The following is an 18,151-nucleotide window of genomic DNA, read 5'->3' as shown; positions in this document are numbered from 1 at the left end:
ATAAGTTGATACCAAGTAGCAATTATTTTATACATAATAAAAAATTTTATTTCCAATGCTGTGGGACCAAAATAATGGAACCCATCAACGAAAAAAAGCGTGTCGTTTTTAATCTGGGTGCTTTTTCGTTTTTACAACATCCAAGTCAATGTCGTTTTGAAAATCCCACGCCTCCAATGTCCAAACAAATGATAACTGGCCCCACCCGTGACATAATCAACGAGGGTCATCACAAAGATTTCACTTTGGCATCATCTGATCCTACGTGGCTTTGATCGGACGGTGAAGAATGTTTGTCATCAGAATCGGACATGTATGAGTCACCCATGTGAAAGGAGTAGCCGAGTAGCTAAGATTTAACGGCAAATTGGCAAATCTGAGTAATGTCTAATGTGTACCTGCGACCCACTATTGTTAAATGGTGCAATTGCCATCGCCATCGTTAATTTAATATTCTAAAAATTATATCGGATTATAATTTTGGAATGAAAGAAACCCACCGGGCCACACCCCCCCCCCCCCCCCCCCCACACACAAAAAAAGCATGGTGCTCATTGAAGAGTGTAAATCCACGCAGGTCAAAGCGCGTCATAAACACTCACAATTGGGGGGCACTAACAATAAGTGCTCATAAATTCTTGCAAGTTGCAGCCTTCTATGAATATCCTGAATTCTTTTAAAATTTTCACGTGTTTTATGTAAAATTGTATATATATATGTTTTTTTTTTAAATTTTACATTTTTTTTTTATAACTGTATTATTTTAGAAAGTTTGCTGCGATTTACAATGCAGTGAAAACTATTGTTTACAGACACACACATAATAATTTTTCTTTTCTTTTTTTATAAAAAAGAAGAAATGACAAAAGCTTTTCTTTTCTTTTTTCTTTTATAACTTGACTCACTTTTGTCATGAATATAAATATTTTAAATTTTTTTTCTATTATTAAATTTTTTAACAATCCAATCTCCTCCCCTACTTCTACGAGCGAAAGATTCAAATCTTAAACTTCTTATTTTCTTACAAGATTTTACCATATCAACTATAAAACACTCACAGAATTACTTTATAGTGCGTGTGACTATAAGTTCTAGAAAACATATTAAAATCCATTTTGGAAGTAGGAAATAATTTAATTCAATTTCAAAATTGCTTTAGATAAATAGACTGGCCAATTTGATTTATTTATGACAGCAGTTTTGCCCGAAATTATCTGAAACATTTAAATAGCAGAACAGTCAACGTGTAGAGCACTGTTGGGTCATGGAAAGACAAATTGCGCGCGTGCTTCTGTTATTTCGGTTGCTCTCCAAGGCCATTCCCACCTCTGGTTTTGCTTCTATTTTCCCTATATTTCTTTTTTTTTTTTTGTTTTTATCTGAACATTATAATTTTGATTCTGAAAAAGAATAGAAAATGTTCAAGCCAACGTTGTCATCATCACCACCTTTACATACACAAAAAATGAAAAAAAAATAAAAGTCTCCTCTTTATTAGTGTTTAGAGATTGGCTTTCTGTTTATAACTCCCCCGGCTTTGATCTCAGATTCACAAACAATAAAGTTTTTGTTGCTGCTTTACATGTGCGTGTTTTTAATGTTTTTGCGCCTTTAATTATAATCATTTTAATATCTGTCTTACATTATATTCCTTTGTTCTTCTTCTTCTTTTGCTCCTTTTTCCATCGAAATAAAGAACCTGCAAAAGGTGTGAAGATTTTGTTTTTCTTGTATTTTATAATCTGTTCAAAGGCTGTCTTTTTTGTACCTTTTTTCGGTTTGTTAACATTATGGGCTCTTATGGGTTTGAAGGAGGAGAGCCAAAGATTCTCCTTCGTTCAAACCATGGTAAAATCATGCATGTTTATGTTCATACGTTTTTGGTTCTTATTTCGAATCTAGTAACTGTTAGAGGAAAAAAGAAAAAAGAAGAAGAAGAAGAAGAAGAAGAAAAGCTACACATTGTTTTGTTTGATGTACTTTATGAGGGTGATGGTTTTTATTATTTTTGATAAAGTTATTAGAGCTTATTTTTTTCATCGATCGTGATGAAGAGAACCCTGTGTTCTTTCTTTATACTTGGGGTTTGTTTACTCTTTCATGTTCATGTTTTGGATGAGTAATTGTAGCTGGATTCATTGATGGTGGGGGCGGTCTTTTCTGTGAACAGGTCAATAATTTGGACTTGAAGAGACAGGTGATCAAGGCAGAGAGGTAGAAACAGAGCCACAAAGTTTTGGCCTTTCGACGAAACGAACTCAATGATCTTTTGTGATGAAAGAATCGGGTTTTGATCTGGGTTTGTGCTGGGAGAGAGAATAAAAGAGCTTTTGAGCTATTGATTATAAATAGCTCAGGGAGAGAAAGATTGTGTGTGTTCGATAAATTAATCAAATGGAGGAAGCACCGGGTGGACAGCCTAAGAAAAAGATGACTAAACAGTTAACTGGAAAACGCGATGATACCGCCTTGCATTCTGCTGCAAGGGCTGGAAATCTTGATGAGGTGAAAGATATTCTAACTGGTACTGAAGAGGCTAAATTGAAGGAATTATTGCCGAAACAAAACCAATCTGGTGAAACAGCTCTGTATGTTGCCGCGGAATATGGTCATGTGGATTTGGTCGCAGAGATGATCAAGTGTTATGATCTTGCTGATGCTGGCATCAAAGCTAGAAATGGCTTTGATGCATTCCACATTGCTGCCAAAGAAGGGCATTTGGGTATGTCTTGATATAAGCCTTTTTAATTGTCTGGTATTGACTTTTTGATGATTGTTAACTTGAGTTATGGTTTTGTATTGTCTTAGAGGTATTGAAAGTACTACTGGCGGTGTATCCAGAATTGGCTATGACAGTAGATTTAACTAACACCACGGCTTTGCATACGGCTGCGATGCAAGGGCATGTAGAGGTGCTGAACTTTTTGATAGAAGCAGAAAGTAGCCTAATAACAATATCTAGAAGTAATGGGAAAACTGCCCTGCATTCCGCCGCGAGGAATGGCCGTTTGGAGGTCTTGAAGACACTTTTAGCAGCAGATTCTGTGATTGCAATCCGAACTGATAAAAAAGGCCAAACGGCACTTCACATGGCGGTGAAGGGACAAAACATTGAGGTGGTACAGGAGCTGATTAAGGCAGAACCGGCATCTGTAAACATGGTAGATACCAAAGGCAATTCACCATTGCATATAGCAACCAGAAAGGGTAGAGAACAGGTAACTCAAAGCTCCATAGATTTATTGTTTTGTATCTTGTGGAGAAATTTGGTAAATTAGATGGGAGAAGTTCCAAAAATCCAATCAAGTTAACTTTGATGAAGTTTAAGTTTCTTAAGAATTCCAAATATTTGAACCATCATGGGCATAAGAATCCTTATCTGTTTTAACTCATATCATTCTTGCTGATTATAATAATAATATTGATAAATTCCTTTCTATAAGGTTTTGGATGTGATCTGCCAGTTGAATTCTAAACGAAATCCTGACATATCTAGCAACTTTATGGTAGTTAAGTTAGCTTCTCTGATAATTAGAACACATTATTTGAAGCTTTTGAATCTTAAAAATATCAATAGCTTAAAGGAAAAAGATGTATGCAGATTACTCCACTTAACATCAGTTGATGTCAAAACTGCAGAAAGATATAAATACTTCTTTGGTTCTTCCATGAAAAAAGGTCAAATGAGTGGTAAAGCTGACAATGTCTGTTCTGGTTGTGCAGATTGTTAGGTTGCTACTGGCAAATAGTGAAACTAACCTAAATGGAGTTAACAGGACTGGTGAAACTGCCCTTGACACGGCTGAGAAAACAGGGCACAGCAACCTTGCGGCCCTCCTGCGCGAACATGGGGTTGAAAGTGCCAAAAACATGAAACCCCAAAACAACCCAGCTCGTGAGTTGAAACAAACTGTAAGTGATATAAAGCATGAAGTGCACTACCAACTAGAACACACCCGACAGACGAGAAGACGCGTGCACGGCATTGCAAAACGCCTCCACAAAATGCATGCTGAAGGTCTGAACAACGCGATCAACTCCACAACTGTCGTTGCTGTCCTTATAGCTACGATTGCATTTGCAGCCATTTTCCAAGTCCCTGGCCAGTTTGTTGATAAACCAGAAGAAGCTGTTGATGGCGTCGCGCTTGGCGAAGCCCATGTTTCTCAAAAACCTGCCTTTATAATCTTTTTCGTCTTTGATTCTATTGCCCTCTTCATTTCTTTGGCGGTTGTTGTTGTGCAAACTTCAGTTGTGGTCATAGAAAGCAAGGCAAAGAGGCAATTGATGGCAGTTATTAACAAGTTGATGTGGCTGGCCTGTGTGCTTATCTCAGTAGCATACTTGGCGATGTCATTCATCGTGGTGGGCAAGCGCGAGAAGTGGATGGCCGTTGCAGTTACAATCGTAGGAGCTGTAATAATGGCTGCTACTTTGGGTACTATGATTTACTGGGTAATTAGGCACCGGATTGAGGACTCAAACATGAGAAGCATACGAAAATCATCCATGGGCAGCAGGTCGAAGTCCGGGTCAATAAACATGATGTCAGATACCGAGGTCCTAAACAATGACTATAAGAAATTGTATGCAATTTAAGATTCTCTACGCCAGATCCTTTTTTTCAACATACGGCATGACAGACCTTCTGTTTCCTTACCAATAAGTTGACTGCCAAATGTATATTTTCTATAGAGCCTGTCCGCAGTTTTGTCTTCCACAAGTTTTGGTAAATTATGCCATGATATCATAGTTAAATGTGAATGAATCTGAATTATCAAGTATCCCTGCATCGCTTCTGGTTAATTCCTTCACAAATGCAGATGAAATGAGGCTAAAGCATTGATTGATTCATTCAGTTTGGCAGCCCTGATCTTACCAACGCATACAAAAATGCCAAGAAGACAATTCTTGGGAAATAGTGCTAATCTGTAGTGATGCGCAAAATGACCACTTTGCCTCGGCTTCTAGAAATAAAGGAAAATTAGGTGATGCTGTGGTCCATACATAAATGATGCTGAAAGGTTGATGGAACATACATGTATCAAGACAGAAGCATGTAGGTGATATTGCACATGGAAAATTTCACATAAACTTGAAACATATGCCCCCAATGAAACAAAATCATTAATCACATTTGTGCCTTTTGGACTTTAGAACAGTGGCGGGGCCCGGGAAATAAATTCGGCTTGGTGTGAATTGATAAAAATAAATAAATTTTGAACAAAATAATAAGAGCCAACGAAAAAAAAAATCAAAATATTTAATTTTATTGATAATCATTTTCAACACATCTACAATTAGTCGGGACGTGTTTTCATGTTTTGACATTGGTGGCCGGTGGCTATGTCCAAGTGTGATTTAGAGATTGATGTGAATTTTTGATTTTTGATTTTAGGGATTTTACATATTTTTATTCTTTTAATTTTTTTATTATTAATGTAGAAACAGTGAGTTTTTCACTATTTTTATAAGCTAATTCACATCTTAACTATCTCTAATGGTGTGATATCCATCAATTAGTTGGTGAAATATCACAATCAATTTATATAGATATTATAAATACTTATTAACCATTCAAAAAATGACATATCATTTGAGAGAGAATTTAAAATAAAAAAATTTAAAATGCTCGTTATTACTCTGGAATTATTACTGAAAAGCCCTAACTGAGTCTAATTTAAAAAGTTATAACACTTAATATATTACTATTAGACGTAATATTTAAAAGGTACTTAAAGACCTAAATCTAAAAATTCTATAGTAGCCTCCTTTGAGCCTTAAATTGATTTATCCATATTTAGCACCTTATGTGTTGTGTTAGACACCTTAGAATCTTCCAAGTTATGGCATGGTGATAATGAAAATAAGTTTTTCTATTTCCAACACCTCAGAAATCAAATCATTTGTATCTTAAAGAAAGGTGATGCATTGAACTTCGATTCTATATGGAATTCGATTGTTCCGTAATAAGGAAAAAATTAAAAAAAAAAAGGGTGTAACTAGAATGTGAGTGGGGTACTGATGGTAATGCCCAATTGTTTCCATTTCCTACACTTGGTACTAGAACCCGTTGCCCAATTTCAAATATGTTTATTTTAAAAAAATGTTTAATAAATAGAATATTTAACATTAGAGTTTATATGGCAATTAAAGTAATTAATTTCAATAAAAAAATAATAATTAATTTTTTATTTTACTTTCGCTATTCAAAATCGAGTAAAGGTATATATATACTTATAAAGTTGAAGTTGAAATACAGAATTTATATCTTAAACGATACAATATTTTCTTATTAATAATAGTATCAAATGTCAATTAAACAATTAGTGATTTGGCGATACACGTTTAGAATAATTAAACATTGCAATATTTTTTAGAAAAAAAATCATTAATATTATGTTTATTTTAGTTAATTTTTCTAATTGTTGTATGATTCAAAGAATGTTTGGATTTTTGGATATAAAAAACCAGAATTTGAGTCGTTACCCAAGTCAAAGTTGAGAAAAATACTATAATAATAATAAAAATAATAAAAAGAAAACAGGAGGAGCGGGAGCTAAAATATTTTCTTTTCTTTGTAGTTGCGTCTATTAATTTAATTTCTGAAATCAATCAGTTACAGTGCGTGTGATCGAAAGATGGACGACGAATTGCTGCAACTGCAAAAACAATTCGAGTACGCGCAGCAAGCGAAATCGAGCATACGATTGTCGGAACGAAACGTCGTCGAATTGGTCCAAAAGCTTCATGAGCTTCACATCATCGATTTCGACCTTCTCCACACCGTCTCCGGCAAAGAATACATCACTCCTGTAAAAATAAATAAATAAATAAAAACCTATGATCTCCCTATTTTCTGTTTGTTAATTTAACTGGACCGAGCCAATCTGCTAACAATGGCATCGTTAATTCAGCTTAGAATAGGCTATAATGCATGACGTTCTAATCCTAATTGCTTTTGGTGATTAAAGGTCGATTTTTAAAATCAAGTGAATAGTTTTTTTTGTGCTGCATAGGACGTTATTGTTGTTTGAGTTGATTGATTTTGATCATATAATGTGATGTATTTTTCCTATAATTGATACAAATGTACATGATTTCACTATTTATAAATTGGTATGAGTGAAGCAATGATTTGGTTGAGATGACATATATAGAAATTCTTTGTGATCAAACTGGGTGTTTTGGATTAGAATTGTTTTTTCTTGATATTGATTGCAATTCATTTGAGTGTGATGGTATAATATGGTATGATAGGAGCAACTGAGGCACGAGATACTGACAGAAATCAAGAAAGTAGGGCGTGTTTCGTTGATTGACCTTGCGGACATTACCGGTGTTGATTTGTACCATGTTGAGAAGCAAGCAGAACAAGTAGTTTCTGGTGATCCAGGGCTTACGTTGATTCAAGGAGAAATAATTTCTCAATCATATTGGGACTCTGTTGCTGAAGAAATTAATGAAAGGCTTCAAGAGTGTAGTCAGCTTGCTTTAGCAGAACTGGCTGCACAGTTGCAGATCAGCTCTGAGTTGGTTACGTCTGTGCTGGAGCCCCGTCTTGGGACAATGGTAACATATATTTTCACTTCTGTGCCACACTGGGGTAATAGTAAAGGCAAAATAATGATATGGTTTGCCTTTTCTTTTAGGTGAAAGGTAGGCTTGAAGGTGGGCAGTTATATACCCCAGCTTATGTTGCTCGTGTTGGTGCGATGGTTCGTGGTGCTGCAAGAGGAATCACGGTTCCAATAAATTTGTCTGCATTGTGGAGCACTTTACAGAAGCTTTTGCTAGAAATGGATGGAGCAACTGGTGTGGCTGTTGAAGGTTCATTTTTCCAATCCTTGTTTAATGGGCTGGTCAAGGAAGGCGAGGTCCTTGGATCAGTTCGTGCTGGAGCTCATTGGACTCCAACTGTAAGTGACATACTCTTTAAATTAACTTATTCTGATGGCCATTACACTAATTTTTTGGTTTCAATCAATCACTTGTTGAGGTTTTACATAAGATTAAATTCCGGTAGCTGCTTTCGTTGCTGGAGTATATCAACTTATGAAATCTTTGATTTCACTGGACAATAATAATTTTTGAGTTTTGAAATCTTTTGAATTGTGCACTTACCGTTAGGTCACACATTAGAGGATAGAGAAATAGAGGCTACTAGCTTGCTTTTATGCTGTATTGTTCAATTTCATACTTGTACGTGCATGTTCTGTACATAATATTTTACTGGGTGGATCATATGCATAACTGATAAGGATTATTACTACTTTTATATAGATTATTTTGATTTGATTGCTAGTTTGTCCACAAAAGATCTCAATCTTTTTTGGGGGTTTTATGGGTTTCATTCTTCACCACCCCTCCCTTTTTTCCTTCTCTTCTTGAAGTGGTGAGGGTGTAGTTTTCATGTTCTTGTGAAGCCTAGACCAATTGCCATTTTAATTAGCGACTTCTATTGATATGGAGGGAAATTTTGTGACAGGTCTTTGCTATTGCTCAAAGGGAATGTATTGATTCTTTCTTTTCACAGGTTTGGGCCACTTTCTAATTCTCTTTGCAATTGTTGATATTCAGATTCATAAGTTCGATCTATTTCAATAAGTATCTTGATTTGACTAATTTATGCAGCGTATGTGTTGAATTTGCTTTTTACTTACAATCTTTGCTTATTTTGTTCTACTTTTTTAATTTTTGTATTTATTGGTTTCTGGGAAAATCTGAAATAATATGCCATGTTTGATTGTTGTTTCCTTTATTTGCTGCAGAATTCTTTTATCAGCTATGACGCCCTGCACAAACTTGGAATTTCCCAGCCTGTTCAGTTCTTGCAGGTATTTTCTTTCTTTTATGTTAATGTAGCATTAAGGGATCTGAATTGCATTATATTGTTGTTGAATTTCTTGAAATGTATACTTCATAATTGAGGATTTTTTTTCGTGCTTATCTAATTGAATTTGTGGCTATGTACTCCAATTTAGTCCAGATATCCTGAAGGTAAACATTTAGTTACTGTATTTGTTCACCCCGCAATGATCGAGATATTGGATGCTGCTACCGAGGATGCTGTGGAGCGTGGTAGCTGGTAAGGCTTATAATTAAGTACTTTTCTTTTCATTCTGTTTCCTTGATCTTTTTCAGCTTATTTACTCTTAATTTTGTTCTGTCCCTTTATTTTGTAAAAACTTAGAGCATTTCAGTTTTTTGGTAACAGTGATTATAGGTAACTCCTTACCTAAGTTTTCTTCATTTTATCTGCAATATGACATTTTAAACTGCTTCTACCCTTGATCCATCATCGTGATCTTGGGGTTCTATAAGGATGTTGTCACTGTTAGTAGTAGTTGCCATGATATCCTAATCTGATTTATTTCTCCTGATAATGACTAAGGAAAAAGTTGTGACCATAATTATGATCATCTAACTATCTTCTGAAACTTTTATCCAATAAATGTTCTCAACAGTCAGTGACTAACATGGGTGGACCTTATAAACTGGCTCTTTTTGTAATTCCATCTTATACATAGCTCTCGTTTATGCAGGATTGATTCTCTTTCTGTATTACCTGCATCCTTTGGTAGTCAAGATGCTTCTAAGATTCTGTCACTTTGTCCATCTGTTCAGTCGGCCCTCAAGGTTACACATATTTACTCCATTGTTAATTGCTTGTGCATTTAATCTGTTTCCTATTGTTCATTTGTTTTTTGTTAATTTTTCAGGCTAACAAAGCACTCATCCTGGGTGAATCCTATGTATTTAGCAATGGTTTTGTCAAGGTATAAATTATATGAAGAAGCTCATTTTGAGTTTTCTGTTCAAACAGTGGTTCTGCTGCTTTACTTTTGCGTTGTGTATTTTACATTTGATGGCTTAGGTTTGAGTATGAAAGGTTTTTATTTGTTTTGCCTAGCCACCTCTTCTTAATAGCTCTGTTTAGCAAGTATAGCAACTTTGGGAAAGTCATAAAACTTCTACTCGTTTATTCTCAAGAAAACATTGGAGAGATGTAGGCCATGCTAGGCTGGCTATGGTCAGGATGGTGATTTCTTGAGCTTTTGTGATCCCTTTCTTCGCTATTTCTATTATTTGTCTTTGTTTTGGCTCGCTTTCTTGTCTTGTTGTATGTAAAATTTTGTGCTTTTTCGTATGTGTCAATGTTTACTTAAAAGAATCCATTAGAACTTTAGGGATATTAATGTGTTTGCTCCATTTGATTATGGGAATTGTGGGCTTGGAAATATAATTACATTCTTTCAGTTCGTCATTGGAGATCTGATGGTTTCATTTTCTCATATCTACTTTAGGATGTTTATGATCGTGTGGAAAAAGAAGTGGAATCTTTTGGTCTTTCAGGTTCCTCGGGTATCATGCCAAGTGATGATTCATACTTGATCAAGGAAGCCAAAGTTGGACAGGATACAAACAGGTCTAGTGAGGCAAGTGAGACTAGTTCTGAGAGTGGTCATAAGAATGTCTTGGAGAAAGGGCCAAAGAAGAAAAGGGGAAAATCTGGTGGCAATGTAAAGTCAGGTGCAACTGAAAGTGGTGCAGATGACACGGAATATATTCCTACAAAGTCCAAGAAAAACCAGAAGAGAGGCAAGGATACTCCTCCATCACAAGTGTCCGATTCTAAACCAGGTGCCAAGAAAGATGGTGGTAAATTGCAAGAGGGCAATCTTAATGTTCCTTCAGAAGAGTGGGTAATTCAAAAGATTATGATGCTGAATCCTGATTTTGAAGAACAAGGTCTGTTGATTTTCTATTTAATTTTGGCCAACTAAGCATTTGCTTTATACCCTACTTTTAGCAATGCAGTGTTCTCATTTCGTAGGTATAGATGATCCCAAGACAATTCTAAGGCCTTTAGCCAGTTATATGAGACCTATGCTAATCAATTATTTGAAGGAGAAAAGAAAGGCATTGTTCACCGAAAATGCAGAGAAAATGAAGCTTCTGCTTGATAATTTGCAAAAGAAACTTGATGAGGTTAGGTGTTTGATGTATGTTTTGTTTTCATCAGTAGTTTGGTTTTGCTGATTTGTATCTTTCTAAATTTAGTGTGTTTTTGCATCTTGGCAGTCTTTTTTAAATATGCAGCTCTATGAAAAAGCATTAGATTTGTTTGAAGATGACCAATCAACTTCAGTAAGTTCTTCAGACATTTGCTTGATATTTTTAAGTGGTTGCTAAGATGATGAAATGAGTAATAGAAGACTTCTCTATGATTTACAGGTTTTAATGCATAGGCACCTGTTGAGAACAACAGCTGCTGCTCTTGTGGATACATTATTTCTTAACTTGGTAGTAATTATGCACTGTTCTATTTTTATTTGAATGTTACTGCAGTCTTAATCAGTTAAGAAATATGATAATTTGAAGCAGAGCCTAATACTTGGAACTCGTTTTATTAGGACATGCACAACAAATTGAAGAATGGAATTGAAGTTCAGGAATTGCAAAACTCAGGCTCTGTTTCGCTAAGCTCAACGGAAAGAACTGCTTTTGTATGAAATAATTACTTGCTTATCTATCCTTGCCATATGCAAAAGTGATGACCATTCGGAAAGTCTTGCCGGTGGCTGATTCTTATTCATGCTCCCTTTTGCTTGCACAGGCCAAGAGTTTCCCTGGACCACTTTCAAAGAGGGCTCTTGCTGTCATTGAAGCTTTGGAAGGGAAGGTCAGTGTCGTCATCATAAGACATGATGTTTTTGTTGTCTTAAGAGTTACATTGTAAGAAATGGTTGATTCATTGGAGTGTGAGATGATCTTTTGAAGTTCATATACATAGGTGATATACAACATGTAATGTGGTGTGGTATGAAATTTGATTAGTAGAGGTGCAATCGAAAGTTATGTTTCTTTTCTTAATGCACATTCCAATATTGCTGCGGATAAGAATCTTTGGTAGCTTAATATCTAGATGGATCTGTTGAGAACTTTCGTTGGAAACAAAGTTTTCACTGCCGTTCACATGAGCGGGAATTAATCTTGTTGGGTTTGTATTACATTTGAAAAAGTGATAGCAGAATAGGAGAGGGGTGTGTGACTAGGAATCTTAAGTCTTTCTATTTCAACTTGATTTGCTTTTGTTCAATAGCCATAGTTCAGAATATGTTTGTCTTATTTTGGTTAAAAATCAATGAGTTCTAACTCTGAATATTCTCTGTGACAGCAAGTGGAAACATTTATGAGTGCATTTAAAGAGTTAGCAGAGGAGAGGTAATTATATTCTCCCGCATGTTTGTGGCTTACGTGGGTAATTTGTAGCTTTTTTGACATGGTACTTAGCTCTTGTGGGTTCTTTTCTATCAGTGGGTTGCTCTTGAAAAAGCTTGACAAGAAATTGGAAAGAACTCTTTTGCATTCATATCGCAAGGTGGGTCTTCCTGTCTATGGGGATACAGAAATATGGGTCGGACAAGTGGATAGACAATTAGAAAAGTTGGAGTCAATTTATAACCTGTAAAGCTTCTCACCATCTTACCTTTCTTTATCTTTCATTCTCAGGATTTGACGTCTCAAGTTTCTGCTGAAACCGACCCAGTTTCACTTTTGGCGAAAGTTGTGTCCCTACTTTATGTGCAGGTCTGTTAGTATAAGTTCAATGATTGAATTTTACACAGATGTGTATCTCTCTATGTGTAACTTGGAACATGTATTTCTTGTTTACAGGTTCACAATAAAGCTCTTCAAGCCCCTGGAAGGGCCATTTCAGTTGCTGTTTCTCGATTGAAGGTATGAAGTGCAGTTAATGGTTCATTTATTTCTAATTTGCATATCTAACTTGTTCATTGATTATTCAGGATAAAATGGATGATTCGGCATATAAGGTCTTGACAGATTACCAAACTGCAACGGTGACCCTTTTAGCACTTATGTCAGCAGCTACTGGTGATGTGAGTAAACATAGTGGTTTTATTTGCAGTATCCATAATGTAGTAACTCTTTCGTGTTAAGTGATATTTCTTGTTCTTCAGTGATTAGTTACTCTTAAAAGCAATGTCCATAACATTTAGAATCCTCTTATGAAGAAGGGAACATTCTTTTTTAATCATACGTGGGAAAAATGTGAATAGAATTTGGAAAGAGAATTTAGTTCTTTACATGGTTATCCAAATATTTGTATGATGTATAACAGTTATGAGAGGAGATTAATGCTTGATCATGCAGCATGATGCTATATTTCTGTTTTGGCAGGAGCAAGATTGTTCATCTGATAGAATCTTGAGTAAAAGAGAGCATCTGGAGAACCTAATGCCGGCTTTGAAAGGATTGGTTTTGGGGTCTTCACAATCTTGAGTTGGCTTGGAAGAGCAAATGTTAAAAATTGAACTGACAGCTGAAGAAAACTTCCATAGATGATGAGGCTGGCCATATCATAAGTTTCTTTCGTTGTTACAAATAGAAGCAATCAGTCTAGATGATTATCTTGTGACTTTTCAGATGTAGTTTTACCCTTTTGTTTTAACTTGCCTGATGTGTAAAATAACGTATCTCATCTGCTCTAACGAGTTGATGCTTGGGACTCTATAATTTTTTTCTAACATTATGTCAGTTAGGAATCAGATAAAAGCTGTCAAAATATTTTTAAAGTAAGGTGTTGCTAGTTATTCCTGTGAAAATTCTTTGCTTGACCAAGGCCTACGTGGCCAATTCTCTTGATAGGAGTCGCTCTGTGATTGTGGATCAGCCTATACCTATTCAACTGAATATGACAATTATATATATTTTGTGTGTTTAATATTTCTCGCTCCGAACCAAAACTGCGATACCAGGAATATATTTTACCCGGATGGCAACAGAAACTGTTACTGCCTGCAAGCTGCCACTAGATTCTGGTGATGGAAGTGAGCGTGTTTTGTTATCTCCTACTTTAGTGATAGGAAGGAGGATCCTTAAGCATGGTACCAATCATCAACGATAATTTCTTGGTCCTTCCTTAACTGGATTTTGTTTCATATCTACAAAACACACTGATAAAAACAATAGCTACAGTAAACAACTCGTCATGGCAATACTGCCGAATTTATCTTAACTTTTAATGAAGTTCGGCGTCAGGCTGGCCACAAGGTTTCTGGCAGCATTTCATAATGTGTACTTGGCTGGCCTGGCTGATCATCAAACTCGGGAAAAATCATTTTGACAGCACTAATTTTGCATGTCCTTATAATGCCTTCAAATTGATGGAGATTTACTAGCTTGCAATAAAAAGCCTCAACCAAATCTCTTATTCTCTCAGGAAATGAAGCCCTGGAAGAAAATGTTCCAAGTGTTGTTACTTTTACCTGCAGTACTCTTCTTGGATCTTCAAATCGTCAAGGTAAGACTTATTTCTTTCTCAAATTTTAGTTCTTCAATTCACCAAACACTGAAACAAAACATTCAAAGTTATTGATAGTACATCATTAATCTTTCTATTACAGTATTCGGCTACCATATGTTCATCGACTGTGGCTCTTCAGATGACACACCAACTCCCTACCATTGGACGCCTAATATTTGGCGTAGAGATGAAGACTTCATAAATACCGGGAAAATTTTTCTCCTCCGTCCATGCCAAGACTTCAATCCAATCAATAGCTTGAGGTTTTTCCCCGATGGCAACAGAAACTGCTGCAAGTTACCATTAGAAACTGTTTCTGAATTTTTATTTTTATTTTTGGAGCAGGGTTCTACTATGGTAACTTATGATGGCCTATCTAGGCCTCCAAGTTTCAAATTGGAGACTGATGGCAATTTATGGGCAAATGTGACAAGTTCTACTAGCCAACAAGAGCCGGTGTACCATGAAGCGATTTACAGAACGGTACCAAAAAAAAAGACAACCGTGTGTTTAGTGCGTACCAGGGATAATGAGGTTCCTTTTCTTTGTTCGCTGAAAGCTACATATATTCCTGAAGAAATGTACGAGCCATTGATGGAGAACAGAACCGCTTTTGTACCTCGACAGCAGGATCAATCACGGCGCAAACAAAGCTGATGAGTAAGTAACGGATTGTAACTGTTATGCTTCAGTTTAATTTCGAAAGCACACCCGTATATTTAAAGCTTTTGACAGATTTAATGATTCTATTTCACAGCAGTTGTGGATCTAAAACACATTAGTATATTGCAGTACCTCAAATCAAAGACATCTACTTATTTTCTTACTATTTATCTTTGTTTAATGAGAAAATACGGGGAAAAAAAATTGGTCCTCTGCAAGAATGCTGTAACTGAATCTGGAAATCACGGAAAGTGTCAGAATATGTAACCTTATCCACTGGTAAAGTACTGAATGGTACATGTTACAGGAAAAATAGACCGCCAAGGCCACTGATGGTAATAGCAATTGGAGCAATAAGTGTGTCGGACTCTATCTCTCTCTATATATATAAATTTTCCAATCCAAGATTTTAAAGTATAAGAACGTCCAATAAAACTTTAAAGCCCTCTAATTTTAAAGTGTTAATTTCATAATATTTTAAAACCGTACGGTTCTAAAATTCCAGACTTTTCCAGACTTTAAAATTTGAGATCATAAAACTAATATGTATATATATATAATTTTCCACCTTAGAAAGTAGTAGCCTACTTTATACTCTACTTTATGTTGGAAATTTTCAAAATAATTGTGTCTTATGGTAAAAACATGTCCTATTAATTGTGCCTTATAGAAAAGGTACCTTTCACTAAAGACTTGTCTAATTAAATGATGTCTTGTTGTAAGGACATGTCCATTTAATTGTGTCTTGTAGAAAATGTATCCTTTTACTAAATGATATAACTTTTCATGGCAACATTTCATTTAGAGATGCATCATTTCATGGTGACATTTCATTTGAAATGGTGATGGTTCAATTTAGACCATTGATTAAAATCAAATCTAGATCCAATGGCCATGAATGAAGGGGTATCATGAAAGATGATAACCCAAATGAGGGGGCACAAGTATATCTATAAATAGGGGTCATGTTTAAGCCATTTAGACATGAAATGAATGATCCTACACCACTCTTTTCTTAACATTCCTTTCTAGTACGAATCTCAACACAAAACACCCATTTCTTTTGTGCATTCACATTCCAATATATTGTTTTCTGCAGGAACAATATATTGTTTCTTGGTAGGCTTGCAACATTCAAGAGTATTCTAGTTTGCTTTCGTCGATGCACAACGCAAGCAAACAAACAAGTGCTTCATTGTATCCTGGAGGCGTATTTGCTTAACCCATGTGCATCACTCAATTGGTGGGGGCAAATAACGTCTTAAGGAAAGCGACATTTGTAACGTGCCTTGAAGCACACAAAATTTCTGCAGTTTCTTCCTACATACAGAGTTAGTTGTAAACACATTATTTTACATAATAAAGTTCCACCATTATTGTTGTATTTCTCTACATTTGTCATTCCCCACAAAATTTACCACCAACACTTTATGGATCCAATTATTCGGGTTGCGTGGAATCAAAGGAGTGTTAAAACTTACTTAGACAGCCAAAAATTGGATGCCACTGACATCCCTACTGGGGCAATTATAGATATGCCTACTTGAGTCGGTTCAGCAAAGGTAACAGTCTCTCCTGCAAATGGGACTGCATTGGCACCATTACTAAAATGCCATGAAAGTTTTTTATGAGCTTGATGTGTCTAAGGGAAGACATCTGCTAGGCTCCTCATTAGCATTGTGTGTAACTCACTTGCTCGCCATTTCAGTATCTTTCTGACATAAAATGTGATTGTTATATATACTTCATCATAAATGTTCATATCAGTATAAATTTTTATGTATCTGAAGATAACCGAGACTGAAATTTGCTTCCCTAGAATTTTCAGAAGCTCACAGTAAGTGAAAACCTATAAAATGCATTGTTATGCGTCATTGGCAGTCTGAGAAATCATACCTTTATTTTAAATACCGATACATATACCTCTTATTATTAGAATAGAAGAACTTATAAAAAATATATATATATATATATACTAACAGGGTGATTGGAAAAACAGGATAAGTTTCACATTATTCAACTTTGAAATCCGCTCGCTAATCCTCATCACAGTAACATGAATCAGATCAACGATGGTGCAAAAAAGAAGTATTGAGTAAGTTATAATATTTGTGTTTACATTTAATTTCTCTAACAATTTGCTTAATACGCACTTACTTTATATAAAAAATCTTAGGTGCATATATCTAAATATTAGAAAACGTAGATTTCAGCTGGTTATTAGTAGTTAGTTATAAAACCGGAAAAGATTACAAACACTAATGCAATGTTTGTTTTTATAATGCATTGGAATTCGTACTATTGTCTATATTTCATGGATGCACATGAAACTTATTGGTAGCTTGGAAGAAATAATAGTGGCCAATTTTGAATTTTTTTTTAAAAGAATCTATATGTAAATAAATTTTAATTGCACATTCTTATAAGTACAAATGTGATATAAAGATCACTACAACTAATGGACCGAATTCTTCAACTCAACTTCAGATTCATTCTCCGTTTATGAAATGTAACATTTACTGGTTCCTTGGCGAATCATGTTGGTCTAGCTGAAACTATTAGATGGTCTTAATTGATTTTGTTGATAGAATTAGATGGTCTTCTTGGGCAGGTTTTTAATTAATAGGCAATAAAGATGGAGTTTTTGCGAAGGCTAAAACCTAGATATGAATAGTAATTCGAAGAAATGATCTTAAATCTTTGTGTACTGGCCCCTAATTCTGTGGCGTGTGATGGCAACACCAATCCAATCAAAGAATGTTTCATACTCCATATAATTTAGTGCTTAAATTTCCTCCAAATCGAACTAGCAACGTTGAGCTTTGCAAATTGACCGATGCCAAAGACGTCCAAACTGTGGAAGATTAGAGGATCAATACCACGTGGTGTCAGGTTTTGCATCGATAATTCGGCCAATGTGACAATTTCTCCAGGCTCCAGCAGAGAGATCTACATTGGTACCAAAACCAAATGCAATATCAGTTTCAGTGATCGATGTTTCTAAAGCAGCTCATATGTTGAAACTTTTCAAAGGGAATATATTTTCTTTTCCTTCACATACTGGCAATTATTACATTATAAATGGTTACATTGAAGAGCGGTCCTTGAACTATCTGGGGTTGACTTCATGATGTGGCCGGCCGCAAGGTTCTGGCA

General features: G+C 35.5%; 2 protein-coding genes across 5 annotated transcripts; both read left to right on the top strand.

Moving 5' to 3' along the window:
- The first annotated feature begins 1,192 nt into the window (after positions 1-1,192).
- Positions 1,193-4,784, top strand: LOC102616337 (ankyrin repeat-containing protein At5g02620). Of its 4 annotated transcripts, none has more exons than XM_006488174.4 (4): positions 1,193-1,331; positions 2,171-2,722; positions 2,809-3,218; positions 3,724-4,784. In XM_006488174.4, exons 2-4 carry the CDS (start codon positions 2,395-2,397, stop codon positions 4,597-4,599), a joined length of 1,614 nt encoding a protein of 537 aa, XP_006488237.1. In that variant the 5' UTR covers positions 1,193-1,331; positions 2,171-2,394; the 3' UTR covers positions 4,600-4,784. The 4 variants fall into 4 exon arrangements, with proteins under 4 accessions (XP_006488237.1, XP_006488235.1, XP_006488238.1 ...); XM_006488172.4 differs by lacking the exon at positions 1,193-1,331 and adding an exon at positions 1,396-1,584; XM_006488175.4 differs by lacking the exon at positions 1,193-1,331 and adding an exon at positions 1,396-1,708.
- Positions 4,785-6,502: 1,718 nt separating this feature from the next.
- LOC102616055 (E3 UFM1-protein ligase 1 homolog) lies at positions 6,503-13,631 on the top strand. The gene is made up of 20 exons (XM_006488171.3): positions 6,503-6,815; positions 7,261-7,572; positions 7,653-7,919; positions 8,489-8,536; positions 8,772-8,837; positions 8,985-9,088; positions 9,546-9,639; positions 9,723-9,779; positions 10,308-10,752; positions 10,838-10,992; positions 11,086-11,151; positions 11,239-11,307; positions 11,418-11,510; positions 11,621-11,686; positions 12,182-12,228; positions 12,322-12,385; positions 12,517-12,594; positions 12,682-12,744; positions 12,813-12,905; positions 13,207-13,631. The coding sequence occupies exons 1-20, from the start codon at positions 6,642-6,644 to the stop codon at positions 13,306-13,308; spliced, it is 2,463 nt and encodes an 820-aa protein (XP_006488234.1). The 5' UTR covers positions 6,503-6,641; the 3' UTR covers positions 13,309-13,631.
- The last annotated feature ends 4,520 nt before the right edge of the window (positions 13,632-18,151 follow it).

This window comes from Citrus sinensis, chromosome 8, assembly GCF_022201045.2.
Source record: "Citrus sinensis cultivar Valencia sweet orange chromosome 8, DVS_A1.0, whole genome shotgun sequence".
In the NCBI taxonomy this organism is placed as follows: Eukaryota; Viridiplantae; Streptophyta; class Magnoliopsida; order Sapindales; family Rutaceae; genus Citrus; species Citrus sinensis.
The sequence above is the reverse complement of the archived record's forward strand: the minus strand, read 5'-3'. Positions and strand labels throughout refer to the sequence as shown.